Genomic DNA, 21,984 nt, shown 5'->3' with positions numbered 1-21,984 from the left:
TACAAGTTAGTGTTCATTCTCTTGAAGGTTGTACCTCTGTAGTGAACAGGTTATCATTTTTCCTTTCTGTCCTGTGAAGATAAACTGTTGCATGAGGAAAAAATATAAAACTTATACTTTTTTTTTCTTTAATTTGGATGATTTTTCCCCTAGTTCACTCTATTTAAATATCTGATGTCGCTCCTAGTTTGAGAAAACACCTTGTTACATGTGTGCATTCAGTGCTTGGAAGTGGCAATTCCTTCAAACAAAGCACAGAGTTTTAGGTTTAAACTAGCCCTGCTCTTTTCTGTTCTGCTTCTTGTGAACTGGGGAGGCAGAAATCCAAATATCCAGAATTTTTAGGGATTCTGGTATCAGAAACCACCTGTGTGTCCTGCAATGGGAAAATAAATAGTTCAAACAGGAGGATTGCCTGGTATTGCACAGTTCTGTGCTTTACGCTGTCAGGCTCTGGGCATCCGGAAGGAACTTGGAAACGTGCTTCTGTATTGCCAGCTTTGCTTTCCAGCAGCTGCAACAGGCCAAGGGTTTCTGCAGGGGTTGAATTGCTAGGGGTTGCCCAGCACTGGTTGCTTTCAGAAGCCCCATCAGAGGGGAAATGCCGATGGCATGCCCCTGCCTCCCCTATATCATCTGTGGTAGGGTGTAGCCTGTCTTTCTTACTGGCCCCAACTGACAGTGCAGGGATCACAACTGATTCTTGCTTGTTCCTGTGCGCATGGTTTAACAAATAACCAGGATTAATATCAACTGCTGTGGTATTTGTTTTTCTAGACACAAGCCTTGACTCACTCAGGCTCAGCGCTGAGGATATGTACTCTTCGCCAGCAATCCTGGTTTAAGTTATTTATGTTCTTCTGCTGCTCATTTACCCAGTTTCATTGAAGTCTACGGAAAGGGTCTTGTTTAATTCAATATGGTTAATCTTTCAGTCGTTGTGTTTTTTTAAATGTTCTTTCCAACATCTGATTTCTATAAAAAGTTACAAAAAAATCAGAATAATTTTATCTGCATTATATAAACACTGAAGTTCAAGACTGAAATGGAAAAAAAGAAATGATAGCAGAAAACCTTTGATCTGCTCTATACTGCCTGCTTCTACAGTTTCAGTTCCAGAAAGACACCTCTGACGCTCCAGCCTGATCTGCCTAAAAATACCCAAATCACTTAAATCACACAAGATCACTCTTTGTTCTGAATAAGTTTTAAAGCTGCATTGGTTTCCTTGCGTAGTTTACAGTGTGGTTCAACACCCTCACTTCAACTGAAGGATTGACATGCCACAGCCCAAGAAAGCAGATGTAGTAGTATCTTAAGCCAGCATTGTTGCTGATAACTTTTCAAACCCTATCCTAGACTTCCTGTTTTTCAGGCCTGCATAGCATCACTTTGTTGATAGTTGCTGCTCTGTCAATCTTTCCAGACTTCTCCATATCACTGTCATCTGCTGCTCCATGTTTTTCAATGCAAGATGTTTCCCAGATTTTGTGAGAAAAGAACATGATGAGAAGCAGCTTTCCTTCTTTCTGTAACTCAGTTCATTTTTATTTCTTCTTTGGTCCTGATGTTAATACAGCCTAAAAGCAGAGATCCTACCTTGCTGACCTCAGCTAAAATTTTGATAACTGGGAAGGAGATTTTATTTCAATCCTTCCACATTAAGGGTTGCTTTCTATTCTAGAAGCTGCTTCTGTCCTCATGTGAAGCATCTCTCTGTGTGTATAATGACCCAATACTTCAATATCTATTTTATTCATAATCTAATCCATAGATCTCATACCTAATCACAGAGTATGTATTTCTCTCTATAACCTCTAGTCTGTCCCAACAATGATGCAGTAGGACTTTAAAGGCGAGTTGTAATCTACTCATGGATATTTCAGAGCACAAGGGAATTTTGGAGTTAACCACCTCCCCAACTTCCCTCCCCACCTTCCAAAACAAAACAAAACAAAACACCAAAAATTAAACCAAACCAGAAAAAAAAATAGGATCACCAGAATAAAGTAGATTTTTTTTTTTAAATAATCCCAGAAGATTTTTGCAGAGTTTTTTCAATGAAAGTAGCACAACTGAAAAATTTTAGTATCTGGTGAGGTGGAGAACTGAGAGGTTTTGATATAATTGGATCCAACATAGTTCTCTACAGATGCACTTGGGTCTGTTGATTCATGAATGTCATTCATTGCAATTGCTTGCACTGGGGAGGGTATACTATTTAAATCTTTGTGCCTGCAAGACTTGTTGACAGGTGGGATTTTGTACATTTGATAACAAGTGGGCAAGGCAAGGGGCTTCAGCCTATGTGCTTTCTAAATCTATAAATCTTAAATGCACTAGAGCTTTTTAGGTAAGGACAACTTCTAACTCACTCAATAGCCACATTCCTTTAAGCAGACATATATGAAGAATATTTGTGGGCATGCAGAAAACCGCAATCAGATAAAATTAAAAATTTTTATTGCTAAAATTGAAGCACCAAAGTATTTCAAGTACTTAGTTAGACTCAGAGCTCTGGGCTGGTGAAAAAAGAAAAAAAAAGAAAAGAATGATATTAAGGGAATTTTGTTCCTAAGAACTCGCCTTCAAATGCTCTTTTTTTTCCATGTCTTCTAATTTTCTTTCATCTGTTAGGAAACTGGGTTGATGTGAGCACATAGTAAACTCAGGACATTGTGTTGTATATTTTCAGTGTGGCTTTATTTATATTTCAATTTTATAACATTATACAGATGTCAAAATCAGAGATGATAACAAAGTCAGTATATCTATCTGAACTCAAGTAAGGTAATATCTTTTTAGGTTTTTAGAAAGTTTAACACAGATCTTACGAAATTGATTCATAACAAAGTTTATAACATTCCCCAGCTATCATTAGTCAGCAGCCTCAGAGTCCAGGTGAAAATATTTTGCATCAAATCTGAAAAATTCTCTGTCTTTCAGTACATCAGTATTAATGCAAGCAGTAAATCTGAATAACTAGATAAACATACTCCCTCCACAGAAATCAGAGGAAAGTTTCCAGTACTGCATTCATTCATTGCTGCTTGGATTATGGTTGCTGTGTTAAACATAGTTTGGTGTTTCTTTGGTATTTCTGATTGAAAGGACTGATGGTGAGGGGCTGCTGAGAAATTCCAATGGTCCTGTGTGGAAAACAGAAGGTACTTGTAACTGAAGGAGCAGAAGAGAGAGAAAGTGGTTTAGCCCTTCATCACCATCCCGTGGTAGCTGCTGGGAAGCCAAAGTCTAATGGGCTAGATGCAGGATATGTCTTCACCTGTTTGGAAAGGTGTCTTGAAAGGTCAGTGTTAGTAAACTAGTATTGCTTTAAACACCTATGCCCCTTACAGAAGAATTTTCTAATTTGTTGTATGTAAAGAAATTCATCTCCTTACTGTTCTGTAGGAAAACCATGGGATTGAAGACTATGTATATAAAATATATTATGCCCAGCTTGATTTAGAAGTAAAACTTTGCAACTTGAGCCTGAAAAGTGGAAGAACTCTGTCCTGTCCTTTGGTATAACGTTTTGTATTTTGATGTGGGGAGATGGAACCCTAAGGGAAATAAAATATGAAGCGTCTCCTTCTGAGCAAAATACTGCTAGTTCTAATCATAGTCAGTGTAGGCTGATGTATATATATGGCAACAGATCTTTGAGTGGCAACTGACCTCATGGTCTCTGTTTCTTCCAGAGTCATAGAATACAATTTATGCCCTCTTGATTTGATGTATTTGGGACTCTTGCTTGCAGGTGATGTAGGTAATTCCACAAAGGCAGCAGCTGAAGGGTGACAATTTTGTCTGCCCAAGGCTTTGGCATCACAATTCCATCTCTTTCTATGGCAAGAACAGCCTGGTTCCTCAAGCTCAGGGTGGCAAAATCAGTTTTGTCTGTGCTCTGAGATACTTTGAACTCACTTGGGTACAGTCACAATGGACCAAACTCTGAGAATCAGACACACGGCACAGAGCAGGTATTTGCCTGGAGGCCAGCAGAAAGAGATGCCAGTAAATATGTATTTACACTGGAAAAAACTTGGCACCATGTAAGTGCAACATGTAATTGTATATTAAAGGAGTCACATGTAAAGATAATATTAATAAGGATGTGGAGCTTTGATTAATCAAGTATTGCATATCAGATTGCATTGAATGGATAAGCACAGAGCTAGAAATAATGGTCAAATTTCTGCTTAATTTTCAGCAGTTAAGAAGTTAGATGATGTTACACAACAACCAAGTCTCTATCTGTGGCACATGCTTTGTCTTGTATACTTGCAGAAGCCAATGTCAGTGTCCCTGTTATACACAATGGGAAATGGAAGTTTTTTGCTTTTTCTCTAGAAGTGAAGATTTATTGTGCCTGGGAAGCAGACAGAACCGAAAGAGTTCCTTTGATACAACAGACCATACGTAGGCAATACAGTGTCCTATATAGTATTTAAAATTAGCTTGAGCTTGCTTCATAGTCACAATATTACTGCAGCAAGCGCAGGAACACCCAGCACAAGAAAGATGTGGACCTGTTAGAGTGGGTCATGGCATCCTTTCTTGCAGTCAAGAATGAAGAGGTATCTTCATTTCTTACCATCCAATAATGATATAAAAAGAGAATTTGTATTGTGATCACATAAATATAAGCCCTTGGAAATTGCTAACTATATCAGTGTTAGACTATTTCTGCACAAAGCCGCAGAAAGTATGAACTAACAATCACTTAGTCAGAAGAACATATTTTTTTCCATGCAATATTTAGCTGGCTTTATAACATACATTAAGAGCTCTGATATATGGGCTCTCACTCCAGAGTACAGAGCAGCCAATCCTGCCAGAAGATAACGTTCACCTTGCCAGAGGTAGGATGTCCACAGATTATACACATACAGTTACACCCTTGTAAAGACAGCCCAAATCTGAGTTGGATTCAGAAAATTTAGCACCTCACATCAAATATAGGCAGATACATTCTGCTGTTTCACTGTCTGTCTTCACTCCTGCAAGAGAATATGTGTAAGCAAAATCTACTATTTGAGATATACTGGTAACGTGCATCTTATCATGGTATTGGAGAGTACGGAAATGTTAATCTTCAAGACACCTCATTTACCCCCAGGGCCTTTCAGAAAGGTGAAGTGGATTCATTAGTCATTCAGTTACTTAACTCTAGCATTTAAGCATAATTTGCATAACTAAAGAGTTTGGCCTTAAAGATGCATTCCCTTTCATTGTATGAGAAGAGGATGAAATTTTCTGGCTTTTCAAAATGAGCTTCTTTTTATTAAGTTGCACGTATTCCATGGCTGTTGTAACTTTTACAATGCCTGTAAGATGGATCAGCTAATGGATCATAATCATAACCTATGTTTTATTTCAAAAGTGTATACATACTTATTTTTGTTACTTTTCTAAAATCTATGCTGCTTACATGTACTAAGGCTGAAAATAGCTGCATCCTCTGAAGGCACGGTCTTTGTTTTTAATTTTTTGGAATAAGAGATTCCCTGCCACTGAAGGATGTTGCTGGCATGACTGATATTCCACACGCAGCAAATAATTGGTACCGCAAGGAAAAAAAGTATTTTCATTTTGTACTTGGGGAGCTAATTTAAAGTAGTTTTATCTTACTGATATCACATGCAAAGGAAGATCAGTGGTACATGAATATGCATAACAACTACACAGAGTAGTGAAAAAGTCAAACAATTTAAAGGGGTACATACTGCACTGTAAGCATAATTTATGGAGTATATATCTTTGCTTGAGGCTTGTCCAAAGTTCCATACTCTATCAATCAGCTGACTGGATTATTAAAGCAGCTGATGTTTTTTAAAGCTTTGGACAGAGTCACCAGTGCTGATTTTGCACCACTAAAATGTTTTGCTGTACAGGGAGAATAAGTTCCTGCTAAGTTTTCATTGTTGGTGAAGTGGAAAATAACCACAGTGTGTAGGATGATCTTAGGAGATATATACAGTCTTAAAAAACATACAAACAAACATGTCTTGTTTTTTTTCTTTTTATTTTCTTTTCCCTTGAGAAAAAAAAAAAAAAGGCAAAAAAAAGAAGCTTCTAATCAGAATAATAGGTTGTTTCATTGGACTTCCCCAGAGTCTAATTTCCTCCCTTTTCAGTAGGGGGATCGTTGTTAACTATAAAAACAAAGATTATGCAACAGTTCAGAAAGTATGGGCACAGATTTACTGTCTTCTAAATGTGCAAGACCACACATACAGAAGATTTTAAGTGAATGTTATTATTATTTTTTTTAAAGTGTCATGTGAATGTCATTCTCTCTCTTAAAATGTATTTCAAATGCCTGAATGTTTGATGATATGATCAAGAGGAACTTGGCAGGGTTTCAGATTTAGAGATTGATATAGTTCAGACAAAAGCTAGAGTAAGGAGGCCAGTGCCACTGCCCAAACTAAATATGTTTTCCCTGTTGTCTAAGGGTTAGTCAAAGGATTGATTTGCCAGTGTTCCATTTCCAGAGGGCAAGTAGGCAGAGGAATTCCTTTAGAGTTATTGAGGTATTGATTAGATTTAATGAAACAGAACTGAGAATAACGTGATTTATTTTCAAAACTTCTAGAATAGAGCAGCTTCTGTATTCTTCTTCAAGTGGGTTGTTTAAATGCCAGCAGTAGAATACCACAGGAGGCTGAAGAAAAAGGAAACAAGAGAGATGTGCACACAGATAAAGGTATTTATTGAGAATTATTATATTTTGTAGCCAAGGCATAGCTTGCAATTAATACATTTTTGAGGGACAAATACTATTTTTTTTTCTTTCTTTTTTTTTTTTTGTTTTCCACTGATGAAACTAAAATGGTTGCAATTTGAATTTATTGCTATCACAGCTGCTTACACAGTTGTACACACTTACTTATAATAACTATGGTATAATTGCAGTGATATACTGAGAACTGTAGTGAGGGAGGAGGAAATATCAGAAAAGTCTAGTGAGGGTCCTGAATCCTGTTGTAATTAAAATCCCATTTTTGAAACAAAAAGGTTGAGTAAGTTTAGTTTGTCTGGTGCATCTAGTCCATTCTTTTGCAATCCATTGGGTAATTTTTCTGATGAGAGAAGACAAGAGTTATGGGAACAATATAACTCTTACCTACTGCTGGCATGTACTGGTGTAACTCATACTGCTTTATAACATAATGTAGTTGCACAGGTTGCCCTTGGCCTAATTCTATTCCTGCTTTTTGTGTGGCTTTAGTCTTCTTAAAAGCTTATACGTAAAAATGCCTTCTGACTAAGCAAAGAATTCTTTAGAAAGCTTGAGGAATGAAACTTGCTTCCATTGACAGCAGCACTAATCCTTGCTATCAGCTCCAGTTCAGTTAGATCAGGGATGATGTCTGGGTATTTTAGAGCTGGATAAGCACAGAAACATGGTGTTTATGCATTTAATCAACTGTACGTGGCATTGGTTTATGACCTGGCGCTTCCCACAAGATAATGAGTTAATTACACGTACCTGGATACTGTGAGGTGAAGGCTTGTGTTTTGGATATAACCAGGATATAACCCTGCTGTTTGAGAATTTTTCATATTTGATGGGAAAGGGGGATTGGTGGCAGGTTGCTGATAGAGTAGGTGTCCAGGGAACTGCAGAAATAAAACAAAAATCTACTCAGGAGAGAGGAATATTGATCCAGTGAAGGGCAGAATGAGGCATGGATATCTGAGGAGGTATGTATTGGAAGAAAATTATGAGAAAGAGAGGTTGAACTCCAGTCCTGCCATAATCAGGCACATATTGAGCTCTTCACTATTGGATTGCCAGGACAAATTTGTGTTAATGTTTTCCTATTGCTAGGCAATCCTGTCTTTCAGTGGATGGTCAGGAAGGGCTTGGCAACTGTGAATATTGTCTTACACCAGCAAAATTAGAAATGTGCACAGATAATTTATTGTTAATCTAATCGTGCTTCACTGAGTCAGGAAGAGCTGAGTGGATTTCTCACTATTTACAAAAGCTATTTTTATGCACTTGATATAGTCTGTAGTCAATATAGTCTATATATGCCTCAAGACATCCAACGTGTGAAGAATGGTAAACGTTTGTCATGTGTCAAGTGTCATTTTCTGGGTGAAGGATGGGAGTATAAGCGTATTCTAATTTTTCTCTCAAATTTGGTGCTGAATCTGTTTTGTATATGGCATTCTCCTTGTGACTTTCACTAATGGATGTTATGAAAAACAATGGTTTTTTTTTTTTTCCAACTGAATTATTTTTTACAAACCTCCTGAACTAAGCAAATTGTTGAACTTAATTGCTGAACTTAAACAAATTGTTGAAAGATGCTGTGAATATCACTTTTTAAAAGTTTATTTTCAAGGTTTTGAATGCTTTAATGAGAAGAAGGTTGAAGAGCTTCTGGAATACCGGTAGACCTTGCTTGCCTTGTGAGTGATAACTTACCTTGAGCAGATGGTGTTAACAATTCTGTGCAGCATTTGCTACATTTCTGTGTGCATGGGTTGCACAGAAATGCACTCGGAGGCCCCCTGGGGCACAGAATTTTTCTTCTTTTTTTTTTTTTTTTGTGCTGAAGACATTTACAGAGTAGCTGGCTGTTCTGCCATACTCAGTGAAAATAAATTAATTACTTGATCATTACTATTCTCTTGTTCAGTAAGTTTTCACTGCTGCAGTTAACTGCTTTAAATTCAAGTCCTGGCTAGAAATTAGATTAGGACAATGAATAGGACTTTACATGGCAAGTGTTTATAAAAACAAAACAGAACAAAAAAGCATAAAGAGAGATTCTGGCTGTTTTTAAGCATGCTGAAATTGTTGGTATACAAACTTTATATTAAATTTGTGTTGCTGTCATTGTTCCCTTGGGATTTACAGGAGGGGTCTTCTTTCTAAGTATATTACCAAGTGTACCATAACAATGTGTCTTCTACGGCAGTTTGCCAAGACCAGGAAGAAGTGAGCTGATTTGTTGCCATCTAAAATTTTGTAGTGGAAGGTTTCCTGTGCTGTTGAGATTCCCACAGTGATATATGATACATGCGTAGCAAATGCATTATTTGGTGGTTTTGTGCATGTAGCTGAGGCATGTAGGGAAAAAAGTTTTATGTAGAAACTACTGTTGACCAGGGATAGATCAAAATAAGAGGCTTATGCCCCTGCTGGAAATGAGGAGCATAACATTTATCCAGGCTAGTGGTGGGTGTAGAGTTTGTTTCCCTGTATATTTGGATAAACCCTTTTAGGATACCAAGTTTCACCAGATAAAAAGTAATTTAAGCATCTGTAATTTGGTGTCTGTTGCAACGGTTCAAAAAGATCCATCTGAAAGTCAGCATTTCTCAAGAGTCTAGGAAGAAATAGGTGGTGTTCTGCCCCCAAACCTTATTCTAAAAGCATGTTTAATGCACTGTTTGGATCAGGTCCTGTTTTAAAAGTGTTTGTATCTGCTTTAAATAAAGAGCCGATGCCCACGTATAAGTCTGGGGATTAGAGCACTCGTCTGAGAGGAGGAACATTTGGAGCCAGTGTTGTTCTCACCTTGGAGGGGTTTTTAAATTTCTGTCTCCTGTCTCCAGACGGTCAGTCCTTTGTTGACTAGGCTGAATCGTATGCCACCATGGAAGTGTGTATGTATCTAGTCTCTGCTTTGATATTGTGTGTGATTTTTTATTAATCCAGTCACTATTAAAGCAAAATGCCCTACTTTGTTTTCACTTCCATCGTTTAAGTGCTTGAAGGGAAGATATATTTGCCTTTTAAGAGACAAACTGTGGGAACAAAGTATATCTTTACAGTCATCATCTCTTGAGGGGGCAAAGGGTTTAAACACACCATCCTAGCATTTGCCGATAGACTAGCTCTAGGCAGTTCTGTTCAGGATGCTTGCAGATTTGAACACTCTTCTCAACCTTTACACACTCTCCATACAATAGAAAAGGAGCCCCGGTATCTAACTCAATTTATTATTCCTTTCTGAGGAAAATGTGCCTAAACTGCAGCTTAAGCAGCCACAGCTATTGAAAGTCTAAGAGCACTCACTACACGTAGGCTGCTGTCATCCAAACATATTATGCCTCTCTATAACAAGTATTTTCAAGCTGTAGAATTCAACTGACGCGAGGTTTCATGATTCCTTTTTCCTTTTTGAAGGTATGCAGAATAAGCAGAAGATGCCATGCTTTGTATCTGGATGGGGAGAAATGAATACAAGGAGAAATACTCCATTAGTTGCAGGAGAGGCTTCCTTGCTTTTACAGGGAAGCCACAGCACTGGACACAATACTCCGGTTAATAGTTCTGCCTGGAAGTAAATCACTTCTTAAGTAGGCTAGTTAAGACTTAACTGCGCTTACCCTCCACTCAGTACCTGCCCTGGCTGCGCAGACTCATTCAGGGTAGGAGATAAGCTGTAAAACTGCAGCTCCCAAGCAGCTCTGAATTATTGTGAATGTTTTGTTGTGATGACAGTAACACCCAACCCAGCTCTACTCCGAAGCTTGCTTAACATGTCAAGAAGCTGTTAAGTTATAAACACTCAGCTGTCTTGCGGTTGGTGCAAGCGGCCCTGAGGCGAGGTGTCTGTGGCCTGGTGCAGGCAGTGTGACTGCACACCAAGTTCAAAGGGAAGCCATGGGGCTCTGCAGGCCACGGCCCTTGATCTCAGGACAGCTGGAATAATAATAAGATATGCGTGCCTGCGCTGGTGAGACATGAAAGTATGTAGTGCTGTACCACAGGATACTCTTGCAAAATGTAGCGTGAATGTGGCTATTGTGTCCTGAAGAAGGCTGGGACTTCTCCAGTGTGGATATGACAGGGACATGCCTCCCAGCCCAGGCGCCTAGGCACTGACATATTCATCTCAACAATGTCAGTACATATGTAGCCAAAGTAGAAATCTATGTAGATTTCAGTGCCTAAACTCCTACAAAAAAAAAAAGTCACAAAATCCATGTCTGGATGCTTGGGTATGTCTGGTGATAGGTCTATCCTAATATTTGTTTCCAGATAATGCTGCTTGAACACACTTGAGCTATGCTGGTCTCTTGAAACAGGCCCAGTGTGTAGCCAAGCATGCAAAATTTGTAAAGCCAGAGAGGAATTAAGGAGAGGGAACCTGAGCTGATGGTCCACAGATGAAGCCTGACATGAGAGAGTGCAGAATGGGAAATACTGGATTTTGCTCTGCACTCCAGCATCTACCTCTGCATTTTATTAAAAACCAAATCAAACCAAACCAACCAAGACTGAACAGCCAGACTGCCATTCTGAAATGTGCAAGGTCTGCACACAAACTCTATATGGACTGAGAAGTGTTTAGATTTTGTCTTTTCTATATCCTTGACTAGTGCTCTAATAAAGCTTTAGGGTGCAAATTCTCAATTGCCAAAGTGCAAAAAGCACACTTCCTATTAAAGTTTCTTTTTTTTTCTTTCTTTTTTTTTTTTTTTTTTAAAGAGTTTTCATTTTTAAGGCTGAGGGAAAGCTGGTAGAAGCAGGACAGAATATAATTTGCTGTTATGTGTTCTTCAGTGGTGAAGTAATAAAAGTCTTAAACACAAGACAAATGTTGACTAAAATGTAGGTAAGGTATAGTGAAGGCCAAAGAATAACAGAAAATTGTTATCAAGAAACTTTCTGAGAATTATTATGGACAGTCAAAGTCCATTTGAGCAGGGAGAAAAGAGGTAGTGCCCATATAAATTTCACATGCATAGATGCTTCTACATAAGTGATAGTTTAAAAAAAAAAACAAACACATGGTATGGGTCTATTATACTGCCCAACTTTTAATGAGAATATTAGCCTAATGGGTTTCAGTAACCTGACATAATAAAAACAGTGAATGAACACTGTAATTCCAGGCTACAAATTATGTAAGAATGGAAAAGTAAATTGTGCCAGTTGAGGCATAATTTTTAAAAGCTGTCAAATAAAGTAAATAACAACAAGGTTGTTGCCTGCTGAACCTAGTAGTGGCTATTACAGAAAATTTTGGGACTTAATACTGTCGGAGCAGTGCTACTGACTACTTTACTCATATGGTGACAGAGGTGTGTTAAGAAACATCAGAGAGAGTGATAGAGGAGAAAACTTAATAATAGAGACATCAGTCTTTTCTATGGAAACCGAAGGAGTGTTACCTCAGGGCTTGATACAGAAACTTAATTTGTAAACACTATAAATGACTGTTGCTTGGAGCAAGTAATCACAGACCCCATAGGAAGAGAAAGAACTCTTGGTCACTTTCCAAGCAGCCACTCAAAAAACCACTCTTCAATAGTGGCACAAGTTCAACATCCAAAAAAATGTGCTATGCTAATCTATAAGGAAAAAAGAAACTATATAAAATGAACAAGTCTCAAAAAGGAAATTAAAAGGAGCAATTGAATGGGTAAAAGATTTCTAGGCACAAGAAACTTGTTTAAAAGTAATACAGTGAAAACTCAGAAGAGAACATAAGATATCCCCCAAAACTCCACCAGTAAGAGGACATCTTTTAGCAGCTCTCAGGGTAAGAATAGTTCTGAGAAAGGTAAATACCATCATTTTTTAACCAAAGATGAGAGGGAAGACCCCTAAAAAATCTATGGAGCTTACTAGTAATGGAGATATGAAAGGACACCTTATGCTCAAGGCATTTATTAACACAATAAAAAATGAAGAAGTTCATTACAGGGAAACTTACTGAAGTTGGAGGAAATGTCTCACAATCAAACAGTATTCTACAGGGTCCCATAAATTGGAGTTGAAATTGAAGTTGCAAAACTATTAACAGTGGTGTGTGCTGAAATGACTTGTCTGCAGTAGACATGCTGGTAAATGTCTAAGGGAGAGGCAAAACGGATTTTTGGTGGAGGGAAATCATGCTACTGATGATTCAGTCAACATCAGTCTGCTATTGTATAAATGATCTTCAGTCTGGTCACTCCTTGAATATTGTGTGCAGGACCTCCTCTCTTACAAAAGCATATAGTGAAAATGCAGAGGTGTGTTCATCTTGAAAAAAAAAGGGGGTAGGGGAGCATACTAGAAATCAACAAAACCATGATTGTTTTGGCAAAGCTGAGATGACAATGAATATTCTTCATTACTACCAATGCAGGAATAAGGGGGGAACTCAACTGAAGTATTTGGAAGCAGTTGTAACTCAAAACAAAGCAAACAAACATAGTTTAATTGTGTAACTCATTGCCACAGGATGTTTTGAAAACCAAAAGGATAAATAGATGCAAAGTGTTATTGTACAAGTTCATGTAAGAAAGACCCAGAAATAACTATTAAAAATAGTGACAGGCACATGGCTTTCAGTTCAAGAAATCCATAAGCTGAGGGTCACTGGAATTTGGTAACATTTATGTTAAAATAATCCATGAAAGCAATGTATTGTATTTAACTTCTTTCTTATTTTGTCTAAGCATATACTATGATCCTCCTTGTCACAGGAGAGTAGACTGGGTGGATCTTTGGTTTGATGTATGACAAAATGTATTATTTTTTTAACCAAAATAATTTAATGACAATTTGTTCAGTACTGTGACAACATTTGTCTTCCAAAAATAAAGTGTCATTGGAAAATTGACGTACTGGACTCACATGACACTATCTAAAATACAAGTATAGTAGATACATTGGCAGAGTAGACATTGTCTTCTACCTGTTTCTTAAAAGAAATATTGGTAAAGCTACATCCTTGCAGATGGTATTAATTGTGCATTCCTTACTGTAAATGAAATGAAAGGTTTAACTTGAGCGCTGAGGACTTGGTTTCTGGCACTGACCTGCTGGAAGATCTCTCTCAGTTGTAAGCAAGCCCTCTATGGAGGAGTTCTTCCCTGCTCCACATAACACACCATGTAGCCTCTATGTGAACTAGAGAGTGTTGTTTTCAGAATACTTCTTCCTTGTGATTGGTACTGTGTAAGGTAGCTCCAAGAAATGCATTCCTGATCTAAGTAGTGTTGAGGTGCTGTAGCCCTCATACCTTGCTTTCAGAGCTGGAGGCATTCAGCTTTTTTGGCAAAGCACTGTACTTCCCAAGTATGATGAAAATCCAAAAACTGGAGATAGAATAGAGAATGGAGATAGAACAAGAGGCTTCAGTTGATAAAATCAAATAACAATAATAATAAAAAAAAATTACAACAGATTTCTAGGATAAAGGAGCTGGTTTTCTTGTTGATGACAAACAAGAAACCAATCTTCCAAGAATACCGACCTCAACACAGATGCATTTAATTTTTTTTTATTTCTATTTCTATTTCTATCTTTATTTTTTTTATTTATTTATTTTATTTTTATTTGGTTCATTAGAAAACCAGGAAGATAAACAAACACAATAATGCATGTGGATTTCAGTGAACCTGTCTGCTGCATCACTGCTGGAAACAAAATTCCCATTTATAGATGGAATTTACAAAAAAAAAAAAAAAGAATTTTACTAAAACTCATCCAAATCAGTCATGATGAAAACCAGAAGAAAAAGGCTTTTATTGTGATTGTCGGAAATTCATATTTCCCATTTTTCATTAAGGAACACAAGAAATGAGTTGAACATGATTTTTATTTCCCACAACTAGCAATTTTCTGTCTTTGCAGAGTTTTAAAGGGAGGAGCTCAGAGGTGCTGTGGGAGGGACTAAAATTCTTACTAAAGTTTTGGCATGAGAGAGAGAATTGTCAGAGTAGAAGACTTCTTCTGAGGTTTTGATTTTTTTTTTTTCAATTTAGGATGATAAATATTCATGTTCAGATTCTTCTAATAATTCTTTTGTGGAATTCTGATTGTCAAATTATTCCCAGGATTGAAGAATGTGGACTTTCATGTTCTCAGGTAATCTCTTACTTGTTCCTATTTGCTATCTCTTAATATAATAGTTGTATGCTGCTAAAATAATTGTAAACAGAGCAAGAAAGCAGAAATTGAAAAAGTATTTCAACTATCCTGACCATTTGATTTATATTCCTGTCATTCTCAATTAAGTATACAAAGTGGCAAAGATGACTGTTGTAAGGGAATAAGAAAATGCATTTCACACTATTTCCAGCTGCTGTTGTTGTTAGTACCTTTTAAAATCTGTCTTTTGTATTTGAAAAACAGTAATGAAAATGATTTAGTTTATATGAAGTACTTTGAAGATTAAGTTTTTACAATAAGTAGTGGTGCCAAATAGATGACAGGGAGGAACGGGAGGTTTCAGAAATTGCTCATTATGTTAGGAATATAGGAAACACTGACTTTTTTGTGAATAAATGAATTAAGCTTGAGAAAGAGTAAAACCTGTTTTTCATTTTGTGGAATGAATGTAACTGGACTATTAAATTTAATTGCTTATGTATGTGCATAAAAGTGGAGTGTGAGCCACACCATCTCTTTAATTGCTTTGAATTTTGGATGTTTCCAAATATCCCCACAAAGGGGCAGTATAGAGATATTTTGCTTCTGTTGGCATTCTGGACGTTCAAGAGAAAATATTGGAAAATAAATAAAAAATAAGATTAAAAGGATAGGGTGTCTGATATTTTCAGTCTGAATAGGGGATGATAAGTATGTAGTTACTTTGGAGAAGAGGAATTCATAGCATGAGAGAGTTTGGCTGTATGTACAGAGTCCTGCTTGAAAATGTCACAGTATTATGCAGCCCCTAGGACAGGCAACTGAGACTTATTAAACTTCGTCTACATGTGGTGGTATTACCCAGATATTGTTAGTATTTTATAGCATTTTATTCTATATTTCATGTGTATCCTAAAATGTATCAGGAATAAAGATGCTTATAAAATACTAGAGTTGAGGGGAAAAAATATTTGAAAAGTTGTCTTATATTTCTGAATTCAAATTCTGCAGTCTCTCCCCACTTAAATAATAATTTTAAAATAATAACATATAGTAATAAGAGATTAATCTCTAGATGTACCTGAGCACTTTTCAGCAACAGTTATGTACTTAAGTTTATGAGTGCAAGAACACAAGCATTTTAAGTAATTTATTCACCTTGCAATGGGTCTCCTTGGTCTGCTGCAATGGGTATTTAAAATAGATCTCATTTACCTTTCTAATTTATTTCTCCAGAGAGTGCTTAAATCTCAGACTCAGAATGTAAAATGCAAGAACAACTTCTAAGGTGGGATCCAGTCTAGGGGACAGGTTTCACCTCTGTGGACCTTGAAAGGCACATTTCTCTGTTGTGTCTTAGGTATGTATGTTAGGAAGACTGATTCACGAGTTGCCTAAGATGTTGGCAGAGTTCTGAGGTTAGGGAGACTGGATCCCTTTCTTTGCTTTCAAGATACTGTCTTACTTTTCCGACACTGAAGGCTGGATAAGCAAGAAAGACTTTGTTGTTGTTGTTTTAAATTTTCAGGGGAAATGCATTATTTCCAGTATAATAGAATGAAGTATCAATGTCATTTCTGATCGTAAAAGACAGAATTCAGTTTAAGTTATATATGTAATGTTTCTGCTAGATGTATTCAGTAGAATCTTGAATGCATTAATGACTTTTTAAGACAAAAATGTTTTCTCACTGGAAACAATAATGATCTCAACAGGGCAAATTACTGCCAGCTTAGGATTTTCAATCCAATGCAAAGCATTTTAGCCACATGAATGTTAGAGTCTCATGACTAGGTTCTTAAAGAAAACTCCTTCCTTTTCCATTGGAAGTAACCTCAGTTTTCCTACATAACCCATCACAATCCTATGGCCTCAGTCCCATTCCTACCTGAGTTGCTTTAAAAGGGAGCAGTTTACCTTCATAATTCACAACTAAATGTTCTTTACAGGGGCACCAACCAGAGGTTACAACTTATCTCTCAGTGTATGCACAATATATGTCTGCTGCCTTCTGTTCTAGCATATCAGGTCACAAGTTAGAGAATTTAGAGTCAAAGGAATTGCCTTTTCTAGCAATTTTACTTAATGAGATAGTGAGATATTGTAATTTTAAAGCCATCAGAAGTTTTCTGTAACTACTGTTTTTATAAGTGTATGTTACAGGGTTTTTTTCTTCCTTTATGAAGTTTTCCTGTAACTCTATATAGTGAGTTTCTCTTCTGCAGAGTCAATACTGAGGTTGTATGGTTCTTCATAAAACAATAGGGTAATTAAAAACTTTTGGATTTTTCTGCATTTTTCAATCTGTAGGTATTGCCGGAGGGATTTTGAGCACGTTTAGTAACTGAAAATGTTGAGTTTGATCATCAGACTAGATTTTAAGGTGACTGTGCCCCTTGAGTATTTGTAAGCAACTTCTTGTACTTAGCAAAGTAAAGCATTAGTTGTACATAACAGGGAAATAGTGACATAACTGTTTTGAGGTATGTGACCTAATAAAACCTTCACACTCAACTGTTTAGATTTTGGATCCTATTACAACTCAATGAATCATTCTTCGTTTACCAGGAGTATTCAGCAAGACATCTTTGCATTGGCTTATAAGATATCCAGGTTTCATTACTATACCACAAATTACTTTACTCCTATCCAGTACAGAAAAGGAGAAAACAAAAGATCATTGGATGTTTATGCAAGTATCACATGGCAATTTAAACAGCATGAAAATATACAATTGTGGATTGAATGACAGCAAAGGAAACACCACGCTTTCATCATGTACTATGTCTTTTTTTCTCCTTCCTTATTTTAGTGGCTTGGCTTTAGAGCATGTATGATATTCTGGTATTCAAAGGTTGACTACAATGGGCTTGGTCTCCAGGCCTCATCCAATAGCAAATAGAGTTATCAACCATGCTTCCCTGTAAAAGCATAGGGGAATCCCATACTGCAATTGAAATTGGGTTTGTGCCCTACTCATTTTACAATCCACATTGTTTGCAGACTGTACAGAAAGAAACAGGCCTACGCCAAATTTGACTCAACAGCTGGTAAAGATCAAGTGCGCTACATTAAAAAACAAAAAGAAAAACAACAAAAAAAACCCCAAACCTTTCCAGAAAACTATGAAATAGTATTTGTATTGTCTGCCATTAAATGCAGTAGCATTTCCAAAGTCTGTGAATAAAGAAGAAAACCCTAAACTGAATGTGGTATTCCCCTGCAATTATAAAGATTATTGGCAGCAAATTCTTGATATAGCTGCTGCCTGCTCGTGCTATTCATAGATGAAGTGTGTAGTGTTTCTTGACTGGATATTTATGCCATGGATCAGACCATTCTGACTGAATACTACACATTGCAAAACCAGTGTTACAATACAGCTCTCAGGCTGCTAACTCAGCTAACATAAATTGGCATTCATTTTCTTTATCATGGTAAGCAATTTGTATTTTAAAAGTAATCCCAAGACTTTAAACAATGCACATGAGAATCTAGGTGACATAATTCAGTTTTTCTCTAAAATCTGTTTGAAAAACTGTTTTTAGACATGGTAAATGGAGATCAAGATCAGAGACCTGTTTTTCTCAGAGCGACCAAGTGAGGGAGATACCACTGTGAAGTCCCAGGAAGGGAAGATGGTTTACCACAGGCTTTTTTGTGTATGCCAAGATATACCTAATGACTGGAGGAAATGCATAAAAATGTAAAGCATATCCTCTGCTAAAGTTTGCAGTAGTGCAGTGCAATCTGTGGGAGCATACCCTAAATAGAAAGCCTGTGTTTTGCATCCCTGCCTGTCATTGACTTACTTGTGTGGGCCTATTCAAGTAATTTCACCTCTCCAGTTTTCACAAGTAGAAAATAGTGCTGACCTTCCTGTGTGATATGTCTTAATTACAGGTTTTAATTAAGTGCTTTGAATACTATAATTAAGTGTTAAGTTTTCATTAGTCAAAGCAGTCATACTTAAGGGGCTCAATCATCTTGAGTCACTGTATTGGAGTGATATTAGCCCATTTGCTTAGGTATCCCGGCTTGTCTTTTCTGCTGGTTGTCAGGAGAGTTGCAGTTTAGCAAGTTTAGGTGATTTATCTCTTGGTCTTTGTTTTACATGGTCAAAAATAGCTTGGCAATGACATGAGACACACTGCTTTCATGTTTCCTGCTGTGTCGTATGCCATTCATTGGTTGCCACCCCATTTCCTCACCCCCAACTAAGAAAACAGCCAGTAACAGATACATACAAAAACTTGAACTCTCCAATGTTTCTCATAGTTACAGCATTTACCACCACTTCTTTCAGGAGAGATGGAGATGGAGAAAGCTCTGCAATTCAGGACTTGCAAAAAATGCAATAGTAGTTCTTGTTTTTTCTTTCCCACTTCCGCCTTCCTCAAGAACTCTGGAAAAAGGTTGCAAGGTCTGGAAAGAAATGAGCCACTGGAGTACCAAAAGCCAAGGCACTACAGATAGTTATTAAAGTTGGGGACTCAAAGTCAGCTGATGTTGGCACTGGACTTTACAAGGTGTCCTGAAGTTCAAACACAAGGCAGTGCTAGAAGCTTCATCACCATCAGACATCAACACAAGTGTGTGCAATCAGTACCTGTACCAGGAGGTAGAAATAAATAAATAAATAAATTATCCAAGCTCAGCAGAAGATGGGAGCAGCTGACCTTTATTATTGGCAGGGAATTCTAGCTCATGAATATATTTGAGCCCTGGGCTTAGGGAGGGAATATATGCTTCAGCTTCATTCGGACTCAAATTTCAATGGGGAATATTGAAATTCAGGAGCAAGCGCTTTCCACATCTGCGTAATATTGCTTGTTGAATGACTGCTTTGCAGTTGGAAAGCTACTTGTAACTTGGTCTAAACTGTACCTTCTAATCACAAAATTACAGAATGGCTGAGATAAGGAGGGATTTCTGGAGGTCATCTTGTCCAACCCTCTGCTCAAGCGGAGTTACCTAGAGGAGGTTGCCCAGGACCATGTCCAGGTGGCTTTTGAATATCTCCAGGGAAGGAGACAACTTAAGCAGGAAAAATTGTGCAGAGAGAGGTAATAATTTGTACTAGGCCAGGTGGTGTTACCTTGCTGGAATTCTTGCAGAAAGGTCTAGAATTGGCTTAATTTGTACATCTGCTGAAGCTGGCAATGCTGTACCTACTACTTTGTCACATTGATTTATACAGTCTCATTCTCCTACTCTTGCCAGAATGCCTGTGCTTGTGGAAGAATCAGGAGTGATCAAAAATGAGAAAGAACAAGAAGATGTTTTAAAGAATTTATTTCTAAGGATAGTTTTGGATAGTCTCCTGTCTGTTTGGTGTTTGCCTCAGCATTGAGGAGTTGGGCCTCAGTCCCAGATAGGTAGGTAACTTGGACCTAAGGAGGTCCAATGTTTCTATCCCTGACTAAAAATCATTTGATTTTTGGGAACCATGAATTCCCAGGTGCAATGCTGTGGCTACCCAGCTGTAAAAACCAGGAACACATTTAAAGTTATATGTACTATGTTACCATCATCCCCATGAGCTGCATACGTTTTATACACCAGCTTTGGCACTGATCAGTCATAGGATCATAGAACAGCCCAGGCTGGCAGGAACCTTGAAAGATCATCAGGTCAATCCTTTGGGAAAGGGAGCCTAAATGAGATCACCTAGTACTCTGTCCAATTGCAAATTGAAAACCTTCACTGATGGGGACTCATCATGTCCCTGGGGAGGCTGTTGCGGTGACTGGTTGTTCTCACTGTGAAATCTTTCTTATATCAAGATAAAACTTTTCCTGGTAAAGTCTGTATGTGTTGCCCCTTGTCTTCTACGTGTGGCTCCTTGTGAAGAGAGAGCCTCTGTCCTCTGTGTAAGCATCCTTTAAGTACTGGAATAGTGTGTTGAGGTCCCCCATGAGCCCACTTTTTTCCTGGGCTGACCTAACTACCTCAGTCTTTCCTCATGGGATGGGGTCTCCAGCCTTTTGATCATCTTCATAGATATAGTTTTTGTACTTTCAGGAAAATATTTTTCTTTGTTAACATTTACTTGTTGCTTTTTGAAAACCATAGTTATCTGCCTTCATAAAAAGTGTAAATAAAACACAAACTGGAAAATGTTCCCAAGGAGTAGTTTGTTACAGAGGAGGTTCCAGAGTAGCTCTGGCTAGGAATTAGTATACTTGGCTAGGAATGATTCCAGAACCAGTAAATTCATTTATACTCAGATGTGATATGGACACGTCACAACCCTGACCCTGCCTTCACAGATACATGAATTTACTGGGCCAGAATTTTGAGAAGTCATGAATGAGCTGGAAAGTCACAGTAAATAATGATGCTGAGCACTAGAATAGATTGCCTGCAGAGTTTATAGAGATCTCCACACATGCTTGGAGAATATCTCTCAGATATGTCTCAGATAAAAATAATTCCTCCTAAGGCAGAAACTTAGAGTAGATGGCATCTTGAGTTCTTTTCTAACCTTAATATCTCTGCTTTTATGTGTAATTTCCTCTTTTTTGATCTAAAGATAGTCTTTCAAGTCATATTTAACTTACTGCTGCTTTGGAACAGTCAATGGAGCCAAAGACTTGCCTTACTGTATTGCATATGCTGCCCTTTTGGTATGCAAAGTATGGGAAAGTTCCAACTTACTGGAAAACTGTATAGAACCTACACTTTCATTCAAGAAGTGTCTGTGCAAAAATGAGCAGAGTTTAAGTTTTACTTAGCAAATGATCTGTGGCTCTATGTCCTGCAGAAAAGTGTCTCAGCCTTGTTGCTTTGAATATGTGTGGTAAATTTCAATCACTTCTGGAAAACTGATGGTCTTGGAGTTGCCTCTACTTGCCTGCATATTTTCAGAAAGTATGAATCATATAAACACCATTGTATGGTGCTAGGTGTACATTCATTGTCTTTTCTTGGAAAAACATTGAGGAAATAGAATTTATTGCAGTTAATACATTTCACTGTCTTCAGTTTTGTTTTCCCCTTTCATTCCTAAATATGCAAACTTCCTTGATCTTTTTCCCACTTCCTCATCTTCCTGACCTGCTGTTCTTCCTTCCATGACTGCAATGACAGGTTTCTGCATTGCTTTTTAAATGTTGATATTATTGTATTGTAATTTTCCC

General features: G+C 37.5%; 1 protein-coding gene across 3 annotated transcripts in view; it reads left to right on the top strand.

Annotated features, from left to right (window-relative positions):
• Positions 1–2,651: 2,651 nt before the first annotated feature.
• IL17REL (interleukin 17 receptor E like) overlaps positions 2,652–21,984 on the top strand; it is a 65,240-nt gene continuing 45,907 nt past the window's right edge. The window contains exons 1-2 of one of the 3 annotated variants that reach the window (XM_080574878.1): positions 2,652–3,307; positions 14,737–14,839. In XM_080574878.1, coding sequence (XP_080431004.1) covers positions 3,144–3,307; positions 14,737–14,839 — 267 coding nt within the window. In that variant the 5' untranslated portion in view covers positions 2,652–3,143. Of the gene's footprint in view, positions 3,308–14,423; positions 14,840–21,984 lie in introns of those variants that run through there. The other 2 variants (XM_080574879.1, XM_080574880.1) reach the window with 2 other exon arrangements.

Source organism: Anser brachyrhynchus (assembly GCF_964034855.1).
Source record: "Anser brachyrhynchus genome assembly, chromosome: 1".
NCBI lineage: Eukaryota > Metazoa > Chordata > Aves > Anseriformes > Anatidae > Anser > Anser brachyrhynchus.
The sequence above is the reverse complement of the archived record's forward strand: the minus strand, read 5'-3'. Positions and strand labels throughout refer to the sequence as shown.